General features: G+C 48.7%; 2 protein-coding genes across 10 annotated transcripts in view; one reads left to right on the top strand and one right to left on the bottom strand.

Annotated features, from left to right (window-relative positions):
* SLC7A7 (solute carrier family 7 member 7) overlaps positions 1 to 12,808 on the bottom strand; it is a 34,044-nt gene extending 21,236 nt beyond the window's left edge. Inside the window, exons 1-3 of one of the 6 annotated variants that reach the window (XM_046654116.1) lie at positions 11,110 to 12,808; positions 8,271 to 8,435; positions 3,694 to 4,239 (exon numbers count right to left, since the gene is read on the bottom strand). In XM_046654116.1, coding sequence (XP_046510072.1) covers positions 3,694 to 4,192 — 499 coding nt within the window. In that variant the 5' untranslated portion in view covers positions 4,193 to 4,239; positions 8,271 to 8,435; positions 11,110 to 12,808. Of the gene's footprint in view, positions 1 to 3,693; positions 4,240 to 5,239; positions 5,347 to 6,758; positions 6,877 to 7,704; positions 7,851 to 8,270; positions 8,549 to 10,338; positions 10,453 to 11,109 lie in introns of those variants that run through there. The other 5 variants (XM_046654113.1, XM_046654115.1, XM_046654112.1 and 2 more) reach the window with 5 other exon arrangements.
* A 2,102-nt stretch (positions 12,809 to 14,910) lies between these two features.
* MRPL52 (mitochondrial ribosomal protein L52) lies at positions 14,911 to 18,543 on the top strand. Of its 4 annotated transcripts, none has more exons than XM_046654124.1 (6): positions 14,911 to 15,197; positions 15,305 to 15,362; positions 15,452 to 15,519; positions 17,542 to 17,606; positions 17,988 to 18,132; positions 18,248 to 18,543. In XM_046654124.1, exons 1-6 carry the CDS (start codon positions 15,092 to 15,094, stop codon positions 18,283 to 18,285), a joined length of 480 nt encoding a protein of 159 aa, XP_046510080.1. In that variant the 5' UTR covers positions 14,911 to 15,091; the 3' UTR covers positions 18,286 to 18,543. The 4 variants fall into 4 exon arrangements, with proteins under 4 accessions (XP_046510080.1, XP_046510079.1, XP_046510082.1 ...); XM_046654123.1 differs by having other exon boundaries at positions 14,915 to 15,197; positions 15,302 to 15,362; XM_046654126.1 differs by having other exon boundaries at positions 14,922 to 15,197; positions 17,988 to 18,543.
* Positions 18,544 to 19,210: the final 667 nt, after the last annotated feature.

The following is a 19,210-nucleotide window of genomic DNA, read 5'->3' as shown; positions in this document are numbered from 1 at the left end:
CCCTTCTACCTCATCACTCAGCCCACCTTCCCTATTTCAGATGGAGGCCCCATCACCTCCCATCTGTCCAAGCTTGAATCCTTAGCATCACCTCTAAGAGCTCCCACACCTCCCCCACATCCAGAAGTTCTAGAAATTCCACCTTACAACTATTTCTTTATCCATCCCCTCATCTCCATTCCAAAGGCCCTGCCCACAGTGCAGGCCTTCACTACCATTCATGTGGATTCAGGTTTCAGCTTCCTAAACCGGTCTGCCTACCTTCCATCTCCCACTTTTTCCAAAAACATTCTCCACATGGCCACCAGGGTTCTTCTTCCAAGTAAATCTGATTTCACTTCCCCACTTAAAATCAATAGATTCCCCCTGCTTTCAAGATAAAGTCTAATCTGTTTAGGCCCCATGTAAAACCCTCCTTGAGCTGACCCTGGGTTACATTTCCAGTATCTGCCTCCTCGGCCCTGTCCCGCCCCACATTCTAGCCATACCAACTACCTGGAATTCTCTGAACATTCTGTTTGCCTTTTGGCACCTCCACACAGTTTCACATGCAATTTCCTCTGAGAAATGTCCTAGAATTTAGCTACCTATCTTTTCAAAATTCAGTTTAGACATTGTATTCTCTGTATCATCTTCCTAAGCTCTCCTCCTGAGAAGAAAGTTGTCTTGCTTGCTCCTATGGCACCTCTTTCATACTTGTTATATTGCATGACAAATATTTGGTTTTGTTCTTTGTTTTTGTTTTGTTTTGTTTTTGAGGAATATTAGCCCCGAGCTAACATCTGCTGCCAATCCTCCTCTTTTTGCTGAGGAAGACTGGCCCTGAGCCAACATCTGTGCCCATCTTCCTCTACTTTATATGTGGGACGCCTGCCACAGCATGGCATGCCAAGCGGTGCCATGTCCACACCCGGGATCCAAACCGGCGAACCCCGGGCTGTGGAAGCAGAATGTGCGAACTTAACTGCTGTGCCACCAGGCCGGCCCCCAATTATTTGTTAATATGTCTGTCTCCCTCACAGACTATGAGTTCTTGCATGGCAAGGGCCACACTTTATTCTTCTTTGCTTCCCAGCACTAACTAGAATATTTAGCACCTAGCACATAGTATGCCCTAAATGTTTCCTGAATTAAAGTTCTACATTAAAGCCCTTCTCTTGCTAAATCTGAAGGTTTAGCCTAAGTCCTCACTTTGTGCATGGGTTTACGGCATATCTTTGAGACAACTCTGGTAGAGTGAAAAGTCCACCAGACTTGTGTTTGAGGCTGGGTTCAATTGCTGCGTGACCTTAGGCCAGGTGTAGTGACTGTCTGCTTCCAGGCTCCTGTGAGAATGAAATGAGATTCACTGCAAACCACAAATCACGACTCAAGTGTAACGTATTGATGATTATTATGTTTAAAATTACTCTCTCTCTCTTGGCTGCTTATAGGACTTCGTTCTCTATGTCCCTCTGAAGTTATTAATGATAGATCTGGAAGAAGGTTCAGAAGGGCACCAAGACTGTAAGAATTCAGGGACATGTGATTCATGAGTTTCTTCCTTCAGTCATCATTTAATGAGCACCCGGTACAGGTCAGATGCTGAGACCTGTGAGGACAGTCTGTCCAGATGCTTCCTACGCAGCAATGTCTCCTTTATCAAGCCATGAAACTGCTCAGGAGAAAACCAAGAAGAAGGAACAGGAAAAGGGCTGTAAACAGCCAAGAAAGATCATAATTTTAAGCATAATAATCATCGATATGTTACAGTTACAGTTAAATCATGATTTATGGCTTTCACTGAATCTCATTTCATTCTCATGATAGCCCGGGGGTAAACAGTCACTGCACCTGGCCTAAGGCCACGCAGCAATTAGATTGAACCCAGCCTCAAACACAAGTCTGTGCATTTTTCACTCTACAGAGTTGTCTCAAACATACGCCATAAATCCATGCACAAAACTCTGTGTCTTTTATTCACTGGGGAGCCACGCAGACTAATCATAACTGTGGCTACTTTGCACGTATTCTTACAAGGGTGTACATATGTGCGGATGTGTATGTGGGTGTACAAGAGTTTGAGTAAGTCTCTGTTCCCAAATTAGAAGCAGCAAAATAAAAAGGGGTGACTGATGGAAGTAGGCACATGCCAGAATCAAAGAACGACTGCTGTCAGAGATGACACAGATCAAAAAAATAAAACCTGATGAACTAAAGTCTGAGGCCACCGAGGAAGCAAACATTCATCCCCACCCGAGTGGCCTGGGAAGGCCTCATAGTCATACAAGAATTGAGATTTGCAATGGTAACCCCAAGTCACAAAAAGAAATGTCAAGTTATGAAGGAAAGCAGACATATCATCGGTGTTAAAGACATTCCAACAAAGATGCTTAAAATAATAGAACTCTGGTGTTTAAAGGGATGCAGCCAACTTGGAAATTTACTTAGATGGAATAATCTTTGCCCTACAAAAGGTTTGTAACTATGTACTCACATTTGGGGGGACCCGGAGACCGACAGATCCTAAAATTAGTTTCACTAGTAAGTCAACCTACCAGATCATCTGTAAATGATGCAAGAGAAATTACAGATCACATTTAGGACCTCAGGGGAAAACTCCCTTCTTGCAACACAAGGCAGTGCCTTCCACCCTTCCCTGACTGTTGCCATGCGTGACAAACATCTCCACACACACAAAGATGAGTCTGAGCCACACACACGGACCCACAAAGCACAGGAGGACCCCAGAGAGGACAGCCAGCTCTCTGCCCAACAGTAAAAACAGGGAGGCTGGAGAAGAGGCTGAGGAGTAAAATGGGGCAGTGGAGAAACTGAAAGAAAAAGGGATATGAGGCTGATTGGAGAAGGGTGATCCAGCAAGCAATTGCACTAGTACAAAATTCTTCCTGCGCCCCAGTGCGCTGGGGCAGCTGCCCCTTAAACTGACAGAATTTCTGAGCTTCTCCACAGCTAGGGGGTGGGAGGAGTCTCCAAGGCCCCAGGGTCTTCCAGGCTGCGAGGGGATTTTTCCAGAACAGAGCCACCTGAGGGGTGGAGCTGTAGAGGATCAGCCCCTTGGTAGCTCCAGTGCGGCTCTGCTGAACGTACAGATTTAAATATTTATGAGACGGAGAAAAAGTCAAGGTGGATTGAAAGGACAGTTTTAAGAATCTAGCCCAGAGAAAAACCCAGGCAAGTGCAAAAGGATATTCACTAGAGCACTATGGGTAAAACTGAAAAACTGGAACCAACTTAAATGGCCACTAACAGAGGACTGATTAGTTAAATAAAGAACTCATCCTTAAAATTAACATGGAATTACATGACGCATTTAAAAAAAGTAGATCTGTACGTAGAAAAGAATTCTGGGGAAAAAGCAAGCTGTAGAATTATATGTGTTCTATGATTCTATTTTTGTAAAACGTAGAACAGAACTATGTCAGAAGGAGCAAGAAAAAATCAGGAAGGGCACGCAAACTGCTAATGGTGTTTACAGAGGGAAGTTGGGGGAAAGATAAATTGCTTTTTTTTTTTTTTACACTTTGGTATTGTCCGAATTTTTACACAAAGCACACATTAATTTAATAACAAAAGCCAAAAAAAGTGTTTGTCAAAGCATTCCTTTCCATCTCCTTCTTACTGGCTGACTGGACTCACATCCTGACTCTGCCCAGGGCTCCACCCCACACCTCCTGCCCTAGCCCCACTTACAGATGCAGGCAGCAGCCAGCAGGCGGCCGGCAGCATAGGGGGCGAAGCAGCTGGGGAAGAGGGGCTGCACCATGTAGTTGGCAAAGGTGATGGCAATGACGGCCTGGCTGGTGGGCTCGATGATGAGGAGGGAGGTCCAGAGTCGGATGAAGGCAAGAAGTCCCCCGAAGGCCTCGAGGATGTAGGCATAGCTGGCTCCAGATTTCTTAATGGTGGTGCCCAGTTCCGCATAACAAAGGGCCCCAAAGACAGAGAAGAGGCCCCCTACGGCCCAGATGATTAGGGAGAGGCCAAAGGAGGCACTGTACATGAGCACGCCCTTGGGGGAGACAAAGATGCCCGAGCCAATCATGTTCCCCACAATCAGGCACACGCCATTGAGCAGTGAGATCTCCTTCTTCAGCTTTACCTGCTCAGCCCCTGGGCTGGCCTCGTCGGCTAATGGGGAGGCATCGCTCTCATGCTGGGAGGCCACTTGATACTTAACACCGTCAACCATGGTGGAGGAAGAGAAGAAAGACTTCACCAGCTTCCTGGCATTGCCCTCTAAGGAAGAAAAATGAAGATATATAACCATCGTTTGGAGGGGTGGTTGGCAATTGCTTAGAACTCTCTCCCACAGGGGCCAGTATGGGCAACCTGTCCACTGCCCACCATTTCAGAGACCTCTCTCTTGCCTCCCACCTCCCATTGACCTCTTCTTCTCCAGCTGGCTCATCAAAATGACCCCAACTTGAATTGTTGAGGAAGGCACTCATTCCCCAAAGAGAAAGCATCTGTTTCCCATCGTTAGGCTGGTGCTGCCCACCTGATTTACAAAACAGAAAACAAAATCCTGGTTTTATCTGAGCCTGCTGTGATATGAGACAGGAATAAGGCCAATTTGGCAGTTCCCAGGTATAACCATAACTATTTGAGCCTACATTTTTTAGCCTTACCCCAAAAAAGTCTGTCTTCCCTCCAATTTCAGTATACCTGTCACCTGTGCTGAGATGCAACCTTAGGAACCAACCTTGCAGGCAGCTAATCTGTGGGTTCTCCTTACCACACTGCTCTGTTCCCGAAGGACTCCAGCTCTGACAAACTTCAAGACTTCAGATCTCTTGCTGGAAACCCCAACCGTTCCCTCTGCTCAGGGAGCATCCCCTAACAACCCTTAGGTGAAATCTCCAGCCCAAGCAGCCCTACCCCACCCTGAAAGAAAACAGGTTAGGCTCCTCTTTTCATTGCTTTTCTGTCCCCAGACAACTTTCCCAGTCCCTAGTACTCCAGGCCTACTGTCATCAAATCCCTCACTTCAGCATAGTTGCATCGCCAAAAACAGTATGAATGAGATAAGGGCAATCCAAATGCACAGCCCAACCTAGAGGTGATTGGAGGCAGCTGATGGCCGCTCCCCACCCAGGAGTTGCTACCAGAGAGACAGCACCCAAAGCCGAGGCAAAGAAACAGCTGAAGCGGGCAGCTGATGCTGGGCACCGCAGAGCAGGAGACAGCTGAGAGGGAGACAGGCAGGGCTGAGGGGGAGGGTGGGAAGCACACGCACTCCCTGGCCCTGGGGTCAACAGGTTCCCGAGGTGGCCAGCGGCAGTCACAGGAGACGCAGCCTCCGGGAACTGTGGTCTGACGGCTCTTCCTTTTCAGCCAGCAGTAAAAGGAAAGGCGAGGCAAATGCTTATGAATTTCAGTCAAATCAAGAAGTCAAGAAAGGCGGAGCGGGAGGGAGGAGGACAGGAGGGTTAAGCAACTGTCTGGGTCCAAGGTTCACTGGCCCTTCACATCTGCAAAAGGGGTGGCTAGGAGCCCTTGGCTCAGCACTTTCTGTGATAAGATGACGCTCTCAGGAATCTCCTTTGTCAGCTCTGCTCCAGGACTGAGGGCCCAGAAGAGAGGAGGGTAAGCTGGGTGCAGTTTCTACAGCCTTAGGGAAGCTGTCCTTCAGCAAATTAACTGAGGACAGGGCGGTGGCTGAGAAAGAATGCACAGCCCTCTCTCTCTGTCCTCCAGGCCCCACCCTAGCCCACTTCTCTCTCTCCCCCAAACAAGAAAGGCAGGAAGGTTGCACACAAAGGCTTGTTCACATGCTGAGATTGGAGGAAGTGTAACTGCTGTCCCTCCACCCCGTGACTGGGCGTCCTGAGACAACTCTGACACTTCCCCACACAGTGTGGGGAGGCTACCCCTAAACTTGGGTCATTACCCCAAGGGTGAGCCTCAAGCTACTTCCAAGGAAACAAGGTTGAGAAATATGACTCAAGCCACTGGCTGCATCCCCATCCGACTTACATGCCCTTTTATCCTTAAGAAAACATACCAGGATCTTTGGGGTAAGTACAAATTACAAGTTCACTCCAATTTCCTAAAAATATGGGGAATAAGATTTCATTGGGCTATCCTGGACAGACAGGCCTAGAACAGACAGAAGAAGTTGAGCAATTTTTGGAAATCACATAGAGTATTCTATCTTAGTCTACTTAAATCTGGTATTCAGGGTCTCTTTTGCCAACAGAAGAAATACACCCTATCCATTCTGAAATCCAACTGTCTCTTCTCACACCCTTACTAACTCTCTTTGGTTATTCTACAACCAGAGAAAGAAGATCTAAAAATCCCTGGGGTGTCCTTATCTCTACCCTACATCCTCCCATTCTAGCCCCTTAAACTTTTTTTAAACCAAGCAAGGGAATCTGGTGCTAGCCTTCGCAGAGATCATGCTTCTCTCAAGCGACTCTCACAAATGTCTGAAATCCATCCAGAGGAGACTGTCCTTTTCTCCCAGCTCCCCCGATACACTCGTATGACGATAATAGCTGTCATTTATTGAGCACTTACCCGGGCCAGACACACAGCTAAGCACCTAAATGCCTTATCTCACTCAGTTCTCCCTGCAGCCCCTTAAGGCAGGCACTAAGTCACGTGCCAGGGTCTGACCTGGGAGGAAGTCGGGGAGGCTCAACCACAGAGCCCAAACTCAGAACCGCACTGTGCTCTCTTCCCAACCTCCCCGGTCTCTAGGCTTTCCTCTCAGACGCAAAAGCACTTCAGATGGCTCCCTAATGAATTACCTGGGGGAGGACGTGATTAGATTAAAAGGAAAGCTGCTGTGTCCTTCCGCCTGAAGCCTGGGCTAAAGGCTTCAGTGGAGCCCATCCATCTCCTTCCTGGCTGTTCCTCCCCTTTCTCATCCCTTTGCAGAGATGAGAGGCGATCACAACGCCTTGGCAGCGCTGCTATTGCTAGGGTGCCCACTTCTAAAGCAAACAAAAACACACGGAAATACATCATCACGCTTGCCCTTTTAAGACCAAATTTACTGGCACCATGGGGTGGGTATGTGTCATAATGGGATGCAAAGAAAAGGAATGAAGGAGGGATGCAGGAAGGTGAAACCATGAGGGGAAGTGGGGAGAGAAGTGTGCAGGGTTTAGTTCCTGGCTGGTGGTATCTCAAAAATTAAGTCCTCTTCACAGAGTCTTGAGATAAACCCACTGAGGGTGAAGCCCACACTCCAGCAAACAGCATGCCCAAGCGGTCTCACCAGGAAGTGCTGCGAGCGGAAACCTGCTAGCCTAGTCTTCAGTCAGCCCATGCAAACTGGGCAAGAGGAGGCTGTCCTTCACAGAAAAGATGCCCCCTCTTTTCTCCCCACTGCCTAGCACCAGCAGCCATAGGCAGGAAGGCACCATCTTTGGCAGCTCGCACTCCATCCTGAGACCCTGGCTCTCAGAGTAATGCTTCCACCCTTCAGACAGCCTGGGACCAGCAGGACCTCTCCTGAAGGGCTCTCCGCCCCAGGCTTTAAAGGAGAACCTTGCAGAGTCCGGAACCGCGGGAGATAACAGCGTTTCTGATACGCAGCACCCCTGTCTTATTCCTGTCTGAGGTGCATTCATCTCTGAGGACCTAGTGGAGGTTACAGGACACACACTCATCCTACAGACAGCCTGTGGGAGAAGTTTCAGATTCAGGGCTCCAGGGAACACAGGGAGCAGGGCCCCCAGCATGCAGTACCTGGCATAGCAGGCAGTGGAGCTCCTCGCCCTGACTCCACCCGTGAATGGCAACACCAAAACACACTTCCTCCAGGAACCAGCACACAGTTCAGGGTCTTGGCTCCTCAGTCAAGCTCAGGGAGCTAAATGTGAGAAGACACTTTCTCCCGCAGAGACCCTATGTCCTGCCTTCCTAGCTCCAACTGGTCTGTCCTGCCTTCTCTATCAACAGAAACAAAAAACAAAGACTCTGGTACAGCTAGATTTCCCCATCACCCCAAGCTGGAAGCTCAGCTCCTCCCTCCCCAGTTCTCCACCATTTGTTTTTCTATATTCTACCCTGGCTACAACAGTCCCTTTAAAAAAAAAAAAAGTGAAACAAGAATTGTTTACTCCTGTGATGAGGGCTTCCATTAACGTGGGGCTGAAGTCTCTGGGCAGAGGACTCTGCCTAGGGAGGGCTGGGGCTGGGACCAGGAAACAAGAGGCTCTTGGGTCTCTGTTCAGCCAATTTTCAGGACACCCACTCCATCCTCCTCCTGCACTTCCCCTCTCACCCACTGTCCCTGGTCTCCCACCTCTTACCTGTCCCGTGACCTTTGGGCAGGTTCGAGGAGGAGGGGCTACCAGCACGCTGCTGCTGCTGCTGCTGCTGCTGCTGCTGCTGCTGCTGCTGCTGCGAGTGTGGGGGAGAGGCAAGTGCTAGGAAGGGGAACCCGGGTATGGCTCAAGCTGCAGCAGCTGTTGACTCTGAGGAACAGAAAAGGCAGAGGGTGACGGGGACCGAAATGGAAAACAGGAAAACACATGTGTGACTCTAGCCGGCAGTGGGGAGGGGCCAGGGGACGGGCTGAAGCTAGGACTGCCTGGTTAGACCCAGAGGACCTTGACGCCTGCCTTGCCTCCAGGCCCCTTCTCCACTGAGTCTCAGCTCCTCCTCCTCCCTACCTCAGCCCCTGAGCCCCCTCGTGGCCCCACAGTTGCTGAGCACTTAAGCTCTCCCAGCGACTTTCAGTGCCCTCCTGATGCCCTTTACAACTCTCTGCTTCCCCTCATTCTGTTTCCTAGGCATCTCCCACTCACATGTTGTCCTTGGTCCTGCGGAGGCCACAGGATTCATGGTTAGGGCCATGGAACTCTGCGGTCCCATCTCAAGAGTCTCAGTACCATTTCAGTCTCTATGTAAGGCAATGCATGCCCAAGAGGCAATGCATGCCAAGAAAGGCCACTTGGGGAGTACAGCCAAACGCACACGAGAATCCTAAGCAAGCCCACATACGGCTCAGGTCCCCAATTGGTTTAGGTGATGTGTGTGTTGTCAGGTAAGAGCCAGCCAAGGGGACTAGAGCAAGCCTTCGCATCCTGGGCAGGCTGATGCATTGGCACCCCTTCAAACCAGGATTATGTAAATGTCTAGTGGATGTTGACATAGTAGAGGTGGGGGAATATTGATTTTCTCTCGGAATAAGAACGGTAAGCCTCATTCTTTCATTCAAAATTAGAGCTTATTACATGGATTCATTAAATGCAATTTTCTGAAGCTGACAATTTCTTGGTAGGCATATTAAACCATTTAAAATATAGACCATAGCATAAATCTCTCTCAAGGAGTGGCACGTCACAGTGCATGGCGCATTTTCAGAATTCCAGCTGTGACTGCTGCCTTTAAGCAACTACCAGCTGGCTGGTCTGAGGGCTACACCTCATAACTTGTACCTGCACCAGCACACTATAAAATTATTCTAGAGACCGGTGGTCCAGGAAAGCAGTTATCAAGGATTCTGTCAGTGGATGGGAGCCAACCTACTACGTCACCAAGACACACAGACAGACACCAGAACTCACTGGCACCAAATGTCTGAATTACTCTAGAGATAATTTAGTGCCCTTTTAGACCCGGCTGCTGCCCAGCTGGCCTGTCCCTTAATCCTACTCTGGGGTCAGGTCCAAGTTGTAAACGAGGGAAGTCCTAGGAAGACAGCCCTAAAACTGCCCCTGTTGGTGTGGCCCCTGCTCTCTCTCCACTCCAGCCACACTGGCCTCCTTGCTGTGGCCACACAAGCACGCTCCCACCTCAGAGCTTTTGTAATTGCTGTTCCCTCTGCCTGAAACATTCTTCCCCTTGATATTGCTCACTCCTTCACTCGCTCCACTCGGGTCTGTGCTTAAACGCCATACTATCAGAGGCCTTCCCCGAGTCTCTGAAGGAGCAACTTCTCCCCTGGGTCAGTCTCCATCTCTTCACCATGCTTGACTCTTCATGGGCACTCACTGCCACTGAGAGTTTGTTTTTTTGTCACCTCCCCCACTAGAATGCAAGCATCCTGGGGAGCTTTATTCACCTATATCCCCAGTACAGGGCATAGTGAACGGTCAAGAAATGTTTGCTGAAGAATAAATGAATGAACAATTCTGTTCCTCCTAGACTGATTTCCCAGCTAGCTGGGCTCCGGCAACGTCCTTGAACTTGCCCTTCAGGCCCACCTACGCAGTTGCAGCTCTGGCTTCTAAGCAAGGAGTATTTGGAGGTATTCATTCTTTTTGATAGTAATGGGTTGGAGGCGTATATTTTCAGTTTTACTGGGAGGCCTAGAATGGTTTGAAATGGACCTTTGTTTCATTAATGGAAAAACAAAGACAAAAAGGCCCTCACCTAACAAGCTCTTGGCTGCTCCGTCCCACACCCAGGCTCTGGTGACCGGCTTGGGTACAGCGAGAGCAAGGGGCGATGGCCGCGAAGGGGCGACAGGGCAGAAACGGCAGAGGGGGGCGAGCGCTCAGGTTCACGCAAAGGCAGGTGGGTTCAAAAGAAGTGGAACCGCAAACCCTTAAACGTGAACTCTTCCGGGAAAACTACCACCCCCTCAGCTCTGCCCTCCCCGGCGATCTTCGCCCCTTCCCTACACCCCTCTCCGCCCCGCCCCAGGCGGCTCCCGGCGCTCACCTTTGCCCCTCTCTTGCACACTCCCCACTCTCCAACCTCCACCCTCGCTTTCCCAGGCCGGCCCCTTTACGTCGCCTGGCCATTTCCCCTTATTGCCCCCTTTCTCTCGGGCCTCGGTTCAGTGTCTGAGGCCCGAAGATCTCGCCTTCCCAAACCAGACCCAGCCATCGCACGCCCTCAATGCCCCTCTGAAGATCTCGGTCTCCCTTGATGTCCAGGTCAGCCTGCGGAGGCCGAACCGGCTGTGCCTTGGGGGAGCAGGACCCGACCCCACCCGGCGACCCTTCCGTTGCCTCCACCTGGCCAAGCAGCCCCCCCGCCCCTCCTCGCTCCAGACGTCGCTAGAGGAGGGGGTCGTGGCGGGTGCAGGCGAAAGACGCAAAGGTCCCAGAACCTAGAGGCCCCGCAACGCGCTCCCCTGCCCTCTCCGGCTCAGGCACATCGGCGCTGCCCCCGGGAAATGAAAACGACCGCGGATACCCTGAGATGCGTCCTCCGCCCCGGGAACGCTCAGCTTCCTCTTCCCTCCCTCCCAATCCAGCTCGAGCTGGTGGCCCGACGGGGGTCTGGGCGAGAGCCCTAAACCCTGGGAAACTCGCCTACAGCCCCGAGACGCACGGCTGAAACTCGGGAGGGACTCTGGACTGCAAAGCCCCAGGAGGGAGGGGGAGAGGGAGCGGCGCCCGCTTGGAGCCAGGGGAGGGGTCTCCCGGAAGGGCGTCTCCTCCACCCGGGGTTCTCAACTCCCCGCCCCCTCGGGGGAGCTGTTGCATCAGCTTCGAGATTTCAAATTAAAGAAGGTGGTCTCCACCGGGTCAGGAAGATGTCGGGCAGCAGAGCCGCCGCCAGGAGGCAGCACCTAACCAAATGTGTCCGGGCTGAGTCTTGCCAGGGAGGCTGGAGTCCCCCAGGCACCTTTCGTCTGAAGAGTGTAGTGGCAGCGTGGACCCAACAAAAGAGGGAGTTGCTGGGCTAGTTCAATAAAAGAGATCTGGAAATGCTTCACCACGTTTTAAGACTAAAAGATGACTTGTAAATAATACAATTTCCTTTTGTATACCTTTTGGACAGTCCAGCTTTGGCATTTTTTAAAGCCAACATTGCCACTCCGCAGAGATTCACAAAGAACCACCCACCTTCAAGATGAGTCTGGGTGGAAAGGCATACAGCTTAAGAGACTTCCCAGCTGCCAGGCAAGAAAGAGAGTGTAGGCTGAAGTCATAATTTACCCATCTTGAAGCTATGTCACTTAACACAGGATTTAGCCTATACCCATTTAGCAGGGATTTGACGGCCATGGTAAAAGAAAAGGAATATGTTACGATAAATTAGGTAAGTAATAAGGAAATAATATGCAAAGCAATGTATTGTGTGAGTGGGTGGTTAGCCTTCAATTCACACACTTTTTGCATGGGGGTGACAGTGATTTGGTCCTTGAGCTGTCCTAAGGAGGAAGATAATGAAGGAACATGAAATAAGACACTTCCCAAATAGTTTGCTCTTCCTCAGCCTTAGAATTTGGTCACAAGCATGCAAAAAGGGGAAGAGGTTGCAAAATGAGATGGGTTTTGCTCTCCAGAGTCAGCTTCACTCATGTTCTTTCTCCAACATCATCATTATTCATTACAACAGTTTAAAAAAGCACCTAATTTCCCAGAGCAGTGCACTTGTACAAAAGTTACTGTATACAGACCTGACAGAAGGATATTGGGATAAACATATTGGACCAAAACCGTAAGTGAATAACAAAGACCAATATGAAGCATCAGGAATCGGAGCTTCATGTCTTTCCTCTCTTACTTAAACTCCTTTGCCTCTCAAGGGCATCATCGCCTATATTTGGCTTTAACATTTTAACTCCACGCTTTGCCAGATGAAGTCCAAAGGTTGAAACACATCTAGTTAGGGATGATGAAGCTGCTTTCCTGTGGCTCATGAGTCTGATGAAGTCATTGAGGAGTGCTGTCCAAGTGCCAGACCTCTCTTGCAACAGTGTTCCGTGAGGTCCCTGAGAATGCTGATGATGTTAGCTGTCAGCACTAATGCTCTCTCTCAAAATCTTAACCCATATTTCCTGCTATTTACAACCCATGGATTGTCCCCCTGCCACATCACACTAACCACGTCAAAGACTGAACTTGTCTTCCTTCCAAAGACCTTTCTCCTCCCAGATTTCCCAGTTTCCTGATCAAACTTCCCATCCTGCCCCTGAAGTCCTCCAGCTCTGGCTGACTCCCACAGCTATTAAATTATTTCATGTGTTCACTTCTGCATGTGGAGTTCATATTGTCCACATTATTTGTCCACCTTAATGCATGTGCCGTTTTTTATGATTTTGCAAATCAGTAGTGTCCCCCTAGTGTGAGAGCTACTAGAAAATAGGAGTGTTGCTGCTTCAGTTCCTTTATACAGTGTTGGTGGTAGTGCCAGGCTATCATCTTTCCTGTCAATCTTGAATGTTGACACTGAGGTTATTTTTCCAATCCTCGGCTTCTACCCTTGATTCCCCAACTGTAAACTATGTAATGGGATCCAGTGCTGTCTACGTCAGCTGTCTATCTCAGAACCAGCCAGAGGCATATGGAGCCAGGTTTGGGAAGATGTCACTCCATTCTTACTGCAGTTGTAAAACAATAAATCCATAGCCATATTTTGGTGCAATTACCTGAAGATTGCACTCTGTACAATGATTCCTTCCTGGACTGTTTTACCTACTTCTTAGGTTTATTATGAAAATAATATGAAATCATTTATATGGAAGTGATTTGTTTTGATAAGTGAAAATGAAGAGTATGAATGTAAGATGGTTAACGGTACTCTTGTTTTATTTCCCTTGCTTAGTTTTTTGGGTCCATCTGCCAGCTTATAGCCAAGGTTCTTTTATTCCCATCCCTCTGGTTCAGCTTTAGCCTATACCATTCTTACTGTTATCTAAACAGCTGCTTTTGCTTCTTAAACCAGGATCCACCCTTCCCCCCTTTCAAAGCACAGCTCAGAGCCACCTCCTGTGGAAAAACTTCCCAGTCTTGCAAAAGGAAATGATAAACTTCCAGATAGGCCATTACACCACTCTCTCAGGTTGCCCTAGTCAGCATGTGTTTAAATGTCTAGCCTGGCACACAGTAATGGGCACTTTTGTAGGAGCTTCCCCATTTATAAAGCACTTTCACTTACATTATCATTCTTAAAATGTTTTTGCAAATGTGATATATTAAGCTTTTCTTTTAATGAAGAAATTAAGGATAAATGACTTCATGAAGGCAATTAAGTGATAAAAAAGAGGGAAGGAGTCCCAGATCTGGGTTTGCCATTTACTAGTACCTACCTCACAAGGTTGTTGCAAGCATTATATTAGACAATGTGCAGTGGTAGCTCTTATAAAAATGGAATCAGATCTTAGCTCCAATACCTCTTCCTCAAGAAAGCCTTCTTTTAAAAAAGTTACAACTGAGGCCTGCCCAGTGGCACAGCAGTTAAGTTCGCAGTTCCAATTTGGCAGCCCGGGATTCACCCGTTGGGATCCCAGGTGCGACATGGCACTGCTTGACAAACCATGCTGTGGCAGGCGTCCCACATATAAAGTAGACAAAGACAGGCACAGATGTTAGCTCAGGGCCAGTCTTCCTCAGCAAAAAGAGGCGGCTTGGCAGCAGACATTAGCTCAGGACTAATCTTCCTCAAAAATAATTAATTAATTTTAAAAAGTTACAACTATGTACATGATACATGTTAACTAGACTTATCATGGTGATTATTTCACAAGAGGTGCACATATTGAATAATTATGTTGCACACCTGAAAATAATATATGTCAATTATATCTCAGTAAAAAAATATCTACATTAAAATTACATTTTATAACTACGTTGGTATAAAGATGAATATATTCATTTTTTTTAAAGCCTTGACAGCCTGCTCTAGGTCAGGTTCCATTATACGCCCCCAAACAACGCATACCTCCCTAAGCAGCTCTAATAACCTGTGCGACTACTCCATTACTGCCTTCCCTCTCTAGCCTGGGTGCCCTCTCAGAATAGTGACCATGTCTGTTTTGCTCTCCACAGAATCTCCCGCGCCTAATACAGTACTTGGCACATATAAGCTCTTCAGTTTTATTGAATAAATGAGTGAGCACTGAATCCCAAATGTTCACTCACTCTAGATTTGACCCAGGGTGGGAAAAACATGTTAGAGTGACGCAGGAGAAAGCAGAATGACGTAACGTGGACGTTACTCCTCTGAGATAAAAATTACGACAAATTTCAAAGCTGCGGGGAGTTGTGGGAACACTTCAAAATGGTTCAGTCTCGGAGGACACGACTTCCACTGAGAAGGTAACAACCACTGAGGACTCACACACACAACGACGGTTCCCGGCCAAAAAACCGGGTCCCAGTTGCGTCCCTCTCTGCCGTACGATGACCCAAGATGGCGGGGCCCGTGACTGAAAGTCAGATTCAAGATGGCGGCTTCCGGCTTCCCCCGCAGCGTCGCACGTGGCCAGCGAGGCCACGCCCACTTCCGGCTCCTGGGCCTCAGCATGGCTGCTTTGGGTACTCTGCTCTCGAGTAAGTGGATGTAGGCTCGGTGGGCTCGGGAGCCCGCGGGGGCTGGCCCGGGCCCCCTGAGCTGGCTACACGGCCTCCCTCCCAACTCTACTCTGTTTTCCCAGCAGGTGTCCGGAGGCTGCACTGCAGCCCGGCGGCTCGGGCGGGCAGCCAGTGGCGAGTCCAGTGAGTGCCGGTCTGGGGGGAGCCGGGGGGGGGGGGGGGCGGGGCAGAAGCTGGGCTGAGTCCTCACTGGACTGTTTTTCTCCACCTAGCCAGGGCCTGGCTGCCAACCCCTCCGGCTACGGGCCCCTGACGGAGCTCCCAGACTGGTCTTACGCGGGTGAGCGCTGATCTGACAGTTAACTCTACGTTGGAGATTTTCAGCCAGAGGGAACGCCCCTGGACGGAGTCGGGGGGTGTGTCCGAGTGGACAGTGTATTGAGCTTTGTATTTGGAGTTGCGGGGAAGAAGTCCTATTGTTTATTTTGTAAATTAAACTACGTCTATGGAAAGTGAGGCTAGACGGGATCTTTTTGGCTTGTGGGGGTAAACAGAAGATAATTCTGACCTGGGGCGCCCCACAGAAAGGAGCGACAAGACTTTTACGTTTCTCAAAGGGGATGTTGTTTTTAAAAAGTTAGGGAGAACCGCCCTTCTGTGTGATGAGAACATTGTTGAGCATTTGGCACCAAATGCAGGGAAAACTCTTTGAAAGGCTGCCTAAGTGAGCGTCTCAGAGGGAGAGGTGGAAGGGTGAGGATTGAGGCTGGTGGGCTCCCTTCAGAGAAGTCTCCTCCCGTGACTTTAAAAAAAAAAAAGAAAGAGAAGAAAAGAAATATTAGTCTCAGAAGGGAAGGACCTTAGAAAAGTTGAAGCCACTTCCCACTCCCCATATTGGGAGTCCAGTTTACAGGTGGGAAGATTGAGGCCTGTGATCACTAGCTAGGTAATAGCAAAGCCAGGACTAGAACTGGACGGCCAGGCCCCCTTCAACAGCACAGACACGTGAGTGTTAATACCCTGTTGAATTCTCCAGGAGTATGTTCCTGCTAATCGGATACTTGGTGGCTGAGGAGGATGGTGAAGATTTTTTTCTACTTGTTATTTACTGTAGGAAGCCTAGGATCTCCTTGAACTAGTATGGGTAATTGAAAACACCTTGGAATTGATTCTTTTTTTTTTTTTTAAGATTGGCACCTGAGCTAACAACTGTTGCCAAAAAAATTTTTTTTCTGCTTTTTCTCCCCAAATACCCCCAGCACGTAGTTGTATATTTTAGTTGTGGGTCCTTCTAGTTGTGGCATGTGGGATGCCAACTCAGCGTGGCCTAATGAGCGGTGCCATGTCCTCGCCCAGGATCCGAACCAGTGAAACCCTGAGCCACCAAAGCAGAGCCAGTGAACTTAACCATTTGGCCTGTGGCCTGCTCCTGAAATTGATTCTTAATCTAGGCTTCTCTACTTGGTAGCTTTGTGGTCTTGGACAAGTTACTTAATTGTATCTTTTCAGTTTCCACATCTGTAAAAGAAGAATATCTATCTCCTCTGGTTTTTGTAAGGATAAAATGAAACAACCACTGTAAAGCACCTGACATACACAATATTGGTTCCCTTTCCTGATAAACAGTATTTATGTGTCTTGCCTTCAAATTTTTTATGATTTGCTTGTGTGCTTACACTACGATGAAAACTAGCAATACAGTCCCTGATCCCAAGGAACTTAGTCTAGCTGGGAAGACAAAGCATGGACATTTTAAAAAATCAAATAATAATACTTCAGTGCTCTGCCCTTTTCCTAAAGGATTTGAGATGGCTAAATAAGGCTAGAAACAATAGTACAATAAATGTCCCAAGGCAAATAGATGAATATTAAATGATTGATATGTGCTTTCAGAAAAGAGAGCTGACAGTGGAACTCTAAGAGAAGAGTTTCTGGGACAGGTAGGGCTTGAGGTAGGCCTAAGGATGAAAATTTGCCTGGAAGGAAACGAAAGTCATTTCATTATGGAGTGAAATGGAATTTAGGAAGGACTCAAGGTGAGTAGAGCAGTGATCAGATTGCTCAAGTGGAGGGTTTCTGAAGATAAAACAAGAGATTCAGCATTGCAAAGGACCTTGAATTCCAGGCTAATGAGGGGTAAGTGGAATAGACTAGGTACATGCCAGGAGCTTATTCTTGGTGGTTCTGGCATACCTCCCCCTTGAAGATGAGGGACTCGTTTTAGGAGAATTAAGTTACAGTGGGTGTGAAATGGAAGAGAGGAGCTAGAGATTGCTGCTCCCTCCCACTCCCATCACAGCGCTTTCACAAGGTGCTGCAGGCCATCCCTAACCCTTACCTTCTCTCTCATTTCTATCTGCAGATGGCCGTCCTGCTCCTCCAATGAAAGGCCAGCTTCGAAGACAAGCCCAGAGGGAGAAGTTTGCAGTGAGTGGCTAGAGCCCGAACCAGGGCAACTTGTGTGTAAATGGAGGGGAAAACTTTAAATTGGAATTTGTCTTGAGCTGTGTTGGCACCTAAGCTAACATGTACCCCTCACACCAAGGTTTTAACAGTACTGTGAGAAGGGAGGAAGAGAGTGGGGCACTCCTAGGGCAGGAACCAGTAGTAGACATTCTGCCACACATTTTGCTGCCTTCCTCCTGCTTCCCAACCCAGGACCTTGTCCCACCCCTTCCCCAGTCAGCAGTGTCCTTTTCCAGCTGAAATCTCTGACTTTGATCTGTGAGTGAAAGGATATATGGTGCAGATCTCAAGCCGCAGATGTTATCCACATTGTTTTCCTGTCTGTTTCCCTGTCTGTTTCAGAGACGAGTGGTACTGCTGTCACAGGAAATGGATGCTGGATTACAGGCATGGCAGCTCAGGCAGCAGGAGAAGTTGCAGGAAGAAGAAAGGAAGCAGAAAAACGCTCTTAAACCTAAAGGGGCCGCGCTGCAGAGCCCTCAACCAAGTCAGTAAAAAGCAATCCCTGTCTCCCCTCCCCAGCCTCTCTGGCTTTCTTTTCTATCACCTAGATGCCTCATCCCAGCCAGAAGAGAGCCTTTATGTTCCCCATCTGTCTTCAGAGCAAAAGGGCTTGGACAGCAGGAAGAACAGGCTGTAAGATCACTGCGTGCAAGGGTTGGCTCCGAGCCCTCATCCCTGGCTCCATTCCAGTTCAGCGGAATCTTGCTCTGGGATATTTGGTCCCTCCGTTGCAGGCCGCAGGACTGGCCCAACTAGGCGCAGTAGCTGCTCTACGAACATGAAAAAGGGGCAGCAGTTTTCCTGGTTTTAGCCAGGCATTCAAGCCTTGAACAGCCTATACACAGCTCAGGCCGTGTGCAATTATGCATTTAATAAATATTTTGATGAAAAAGTCTTTCCAGCTGAGGTCCATTTCTTGGCAAGCAACTGGTGTCAGTTTTCCTAAATCAGATACATGGCCCAAGGGGATACCACCACTGGGAAGGCTGACATGGGAAGACCGAGACTTGGATGTTGCATGTTGTGCTAAAGAGTTGGATCCTGAGGTTTCCGTGGTTCTGACTGAATTCCGGAAGTTGGTTGGAGAGAACCCAACTCCAGTTTGTGTAGGGGAGCCCTGGAGGTGCTCAGCCCCCAGTCACTGTTAGATAGGTATCTAACATCCACCATATACCTCCCACAAACCAGTGAGCTGCCCAGGACCCGGGGAAATCTTTCATTTTATTGATCATGGCTCCTCCCGTGGATTCTGGGGGGAAAGGACCTTTGGTCCCATTACAGTACAGAGCACTGGACTTGTCAACTATTCTTCTGCCACAAACGTGTGTTAGTTCCCAGATCTCTAGGATTTCTGGAGCTGCCTACCTGACCTAATTCTGTCCAGTCTCCTCTACTCCTTCCCTTGCTTTTCTTTCCCTCCCTTCTTCCCCCACTACCTCCTTCCTCTCTCGCTGACCAATGCAATTCTTGGATCTTAGATTTCGCTGATGGTCGAGTTTTCTGTCTCCCACACTCTTCCTGCTTCTGTTGTGCTGTGCTGCTTTTCCAGATCTAGTTCTCAA

This window comes from Equus quagga, chromosome 2, assembly GCF_021613505.1.
Source record: "Equus quagga isolate Etosha38 chromosome 2, UCLA_HA_Equagga_1.0, whole genome shotgun sequence".
NCBI classification, from domain to species: Eukaryota; Metazoa; Chordata; class Mammalia; order Perissodactyla; family Equidae; genus Equus; species Equus quagga.
Note: the sequence above shows the minus strand (reverse complement) of the source record. Positions and strands in the feature narration are given on the sequence as shown.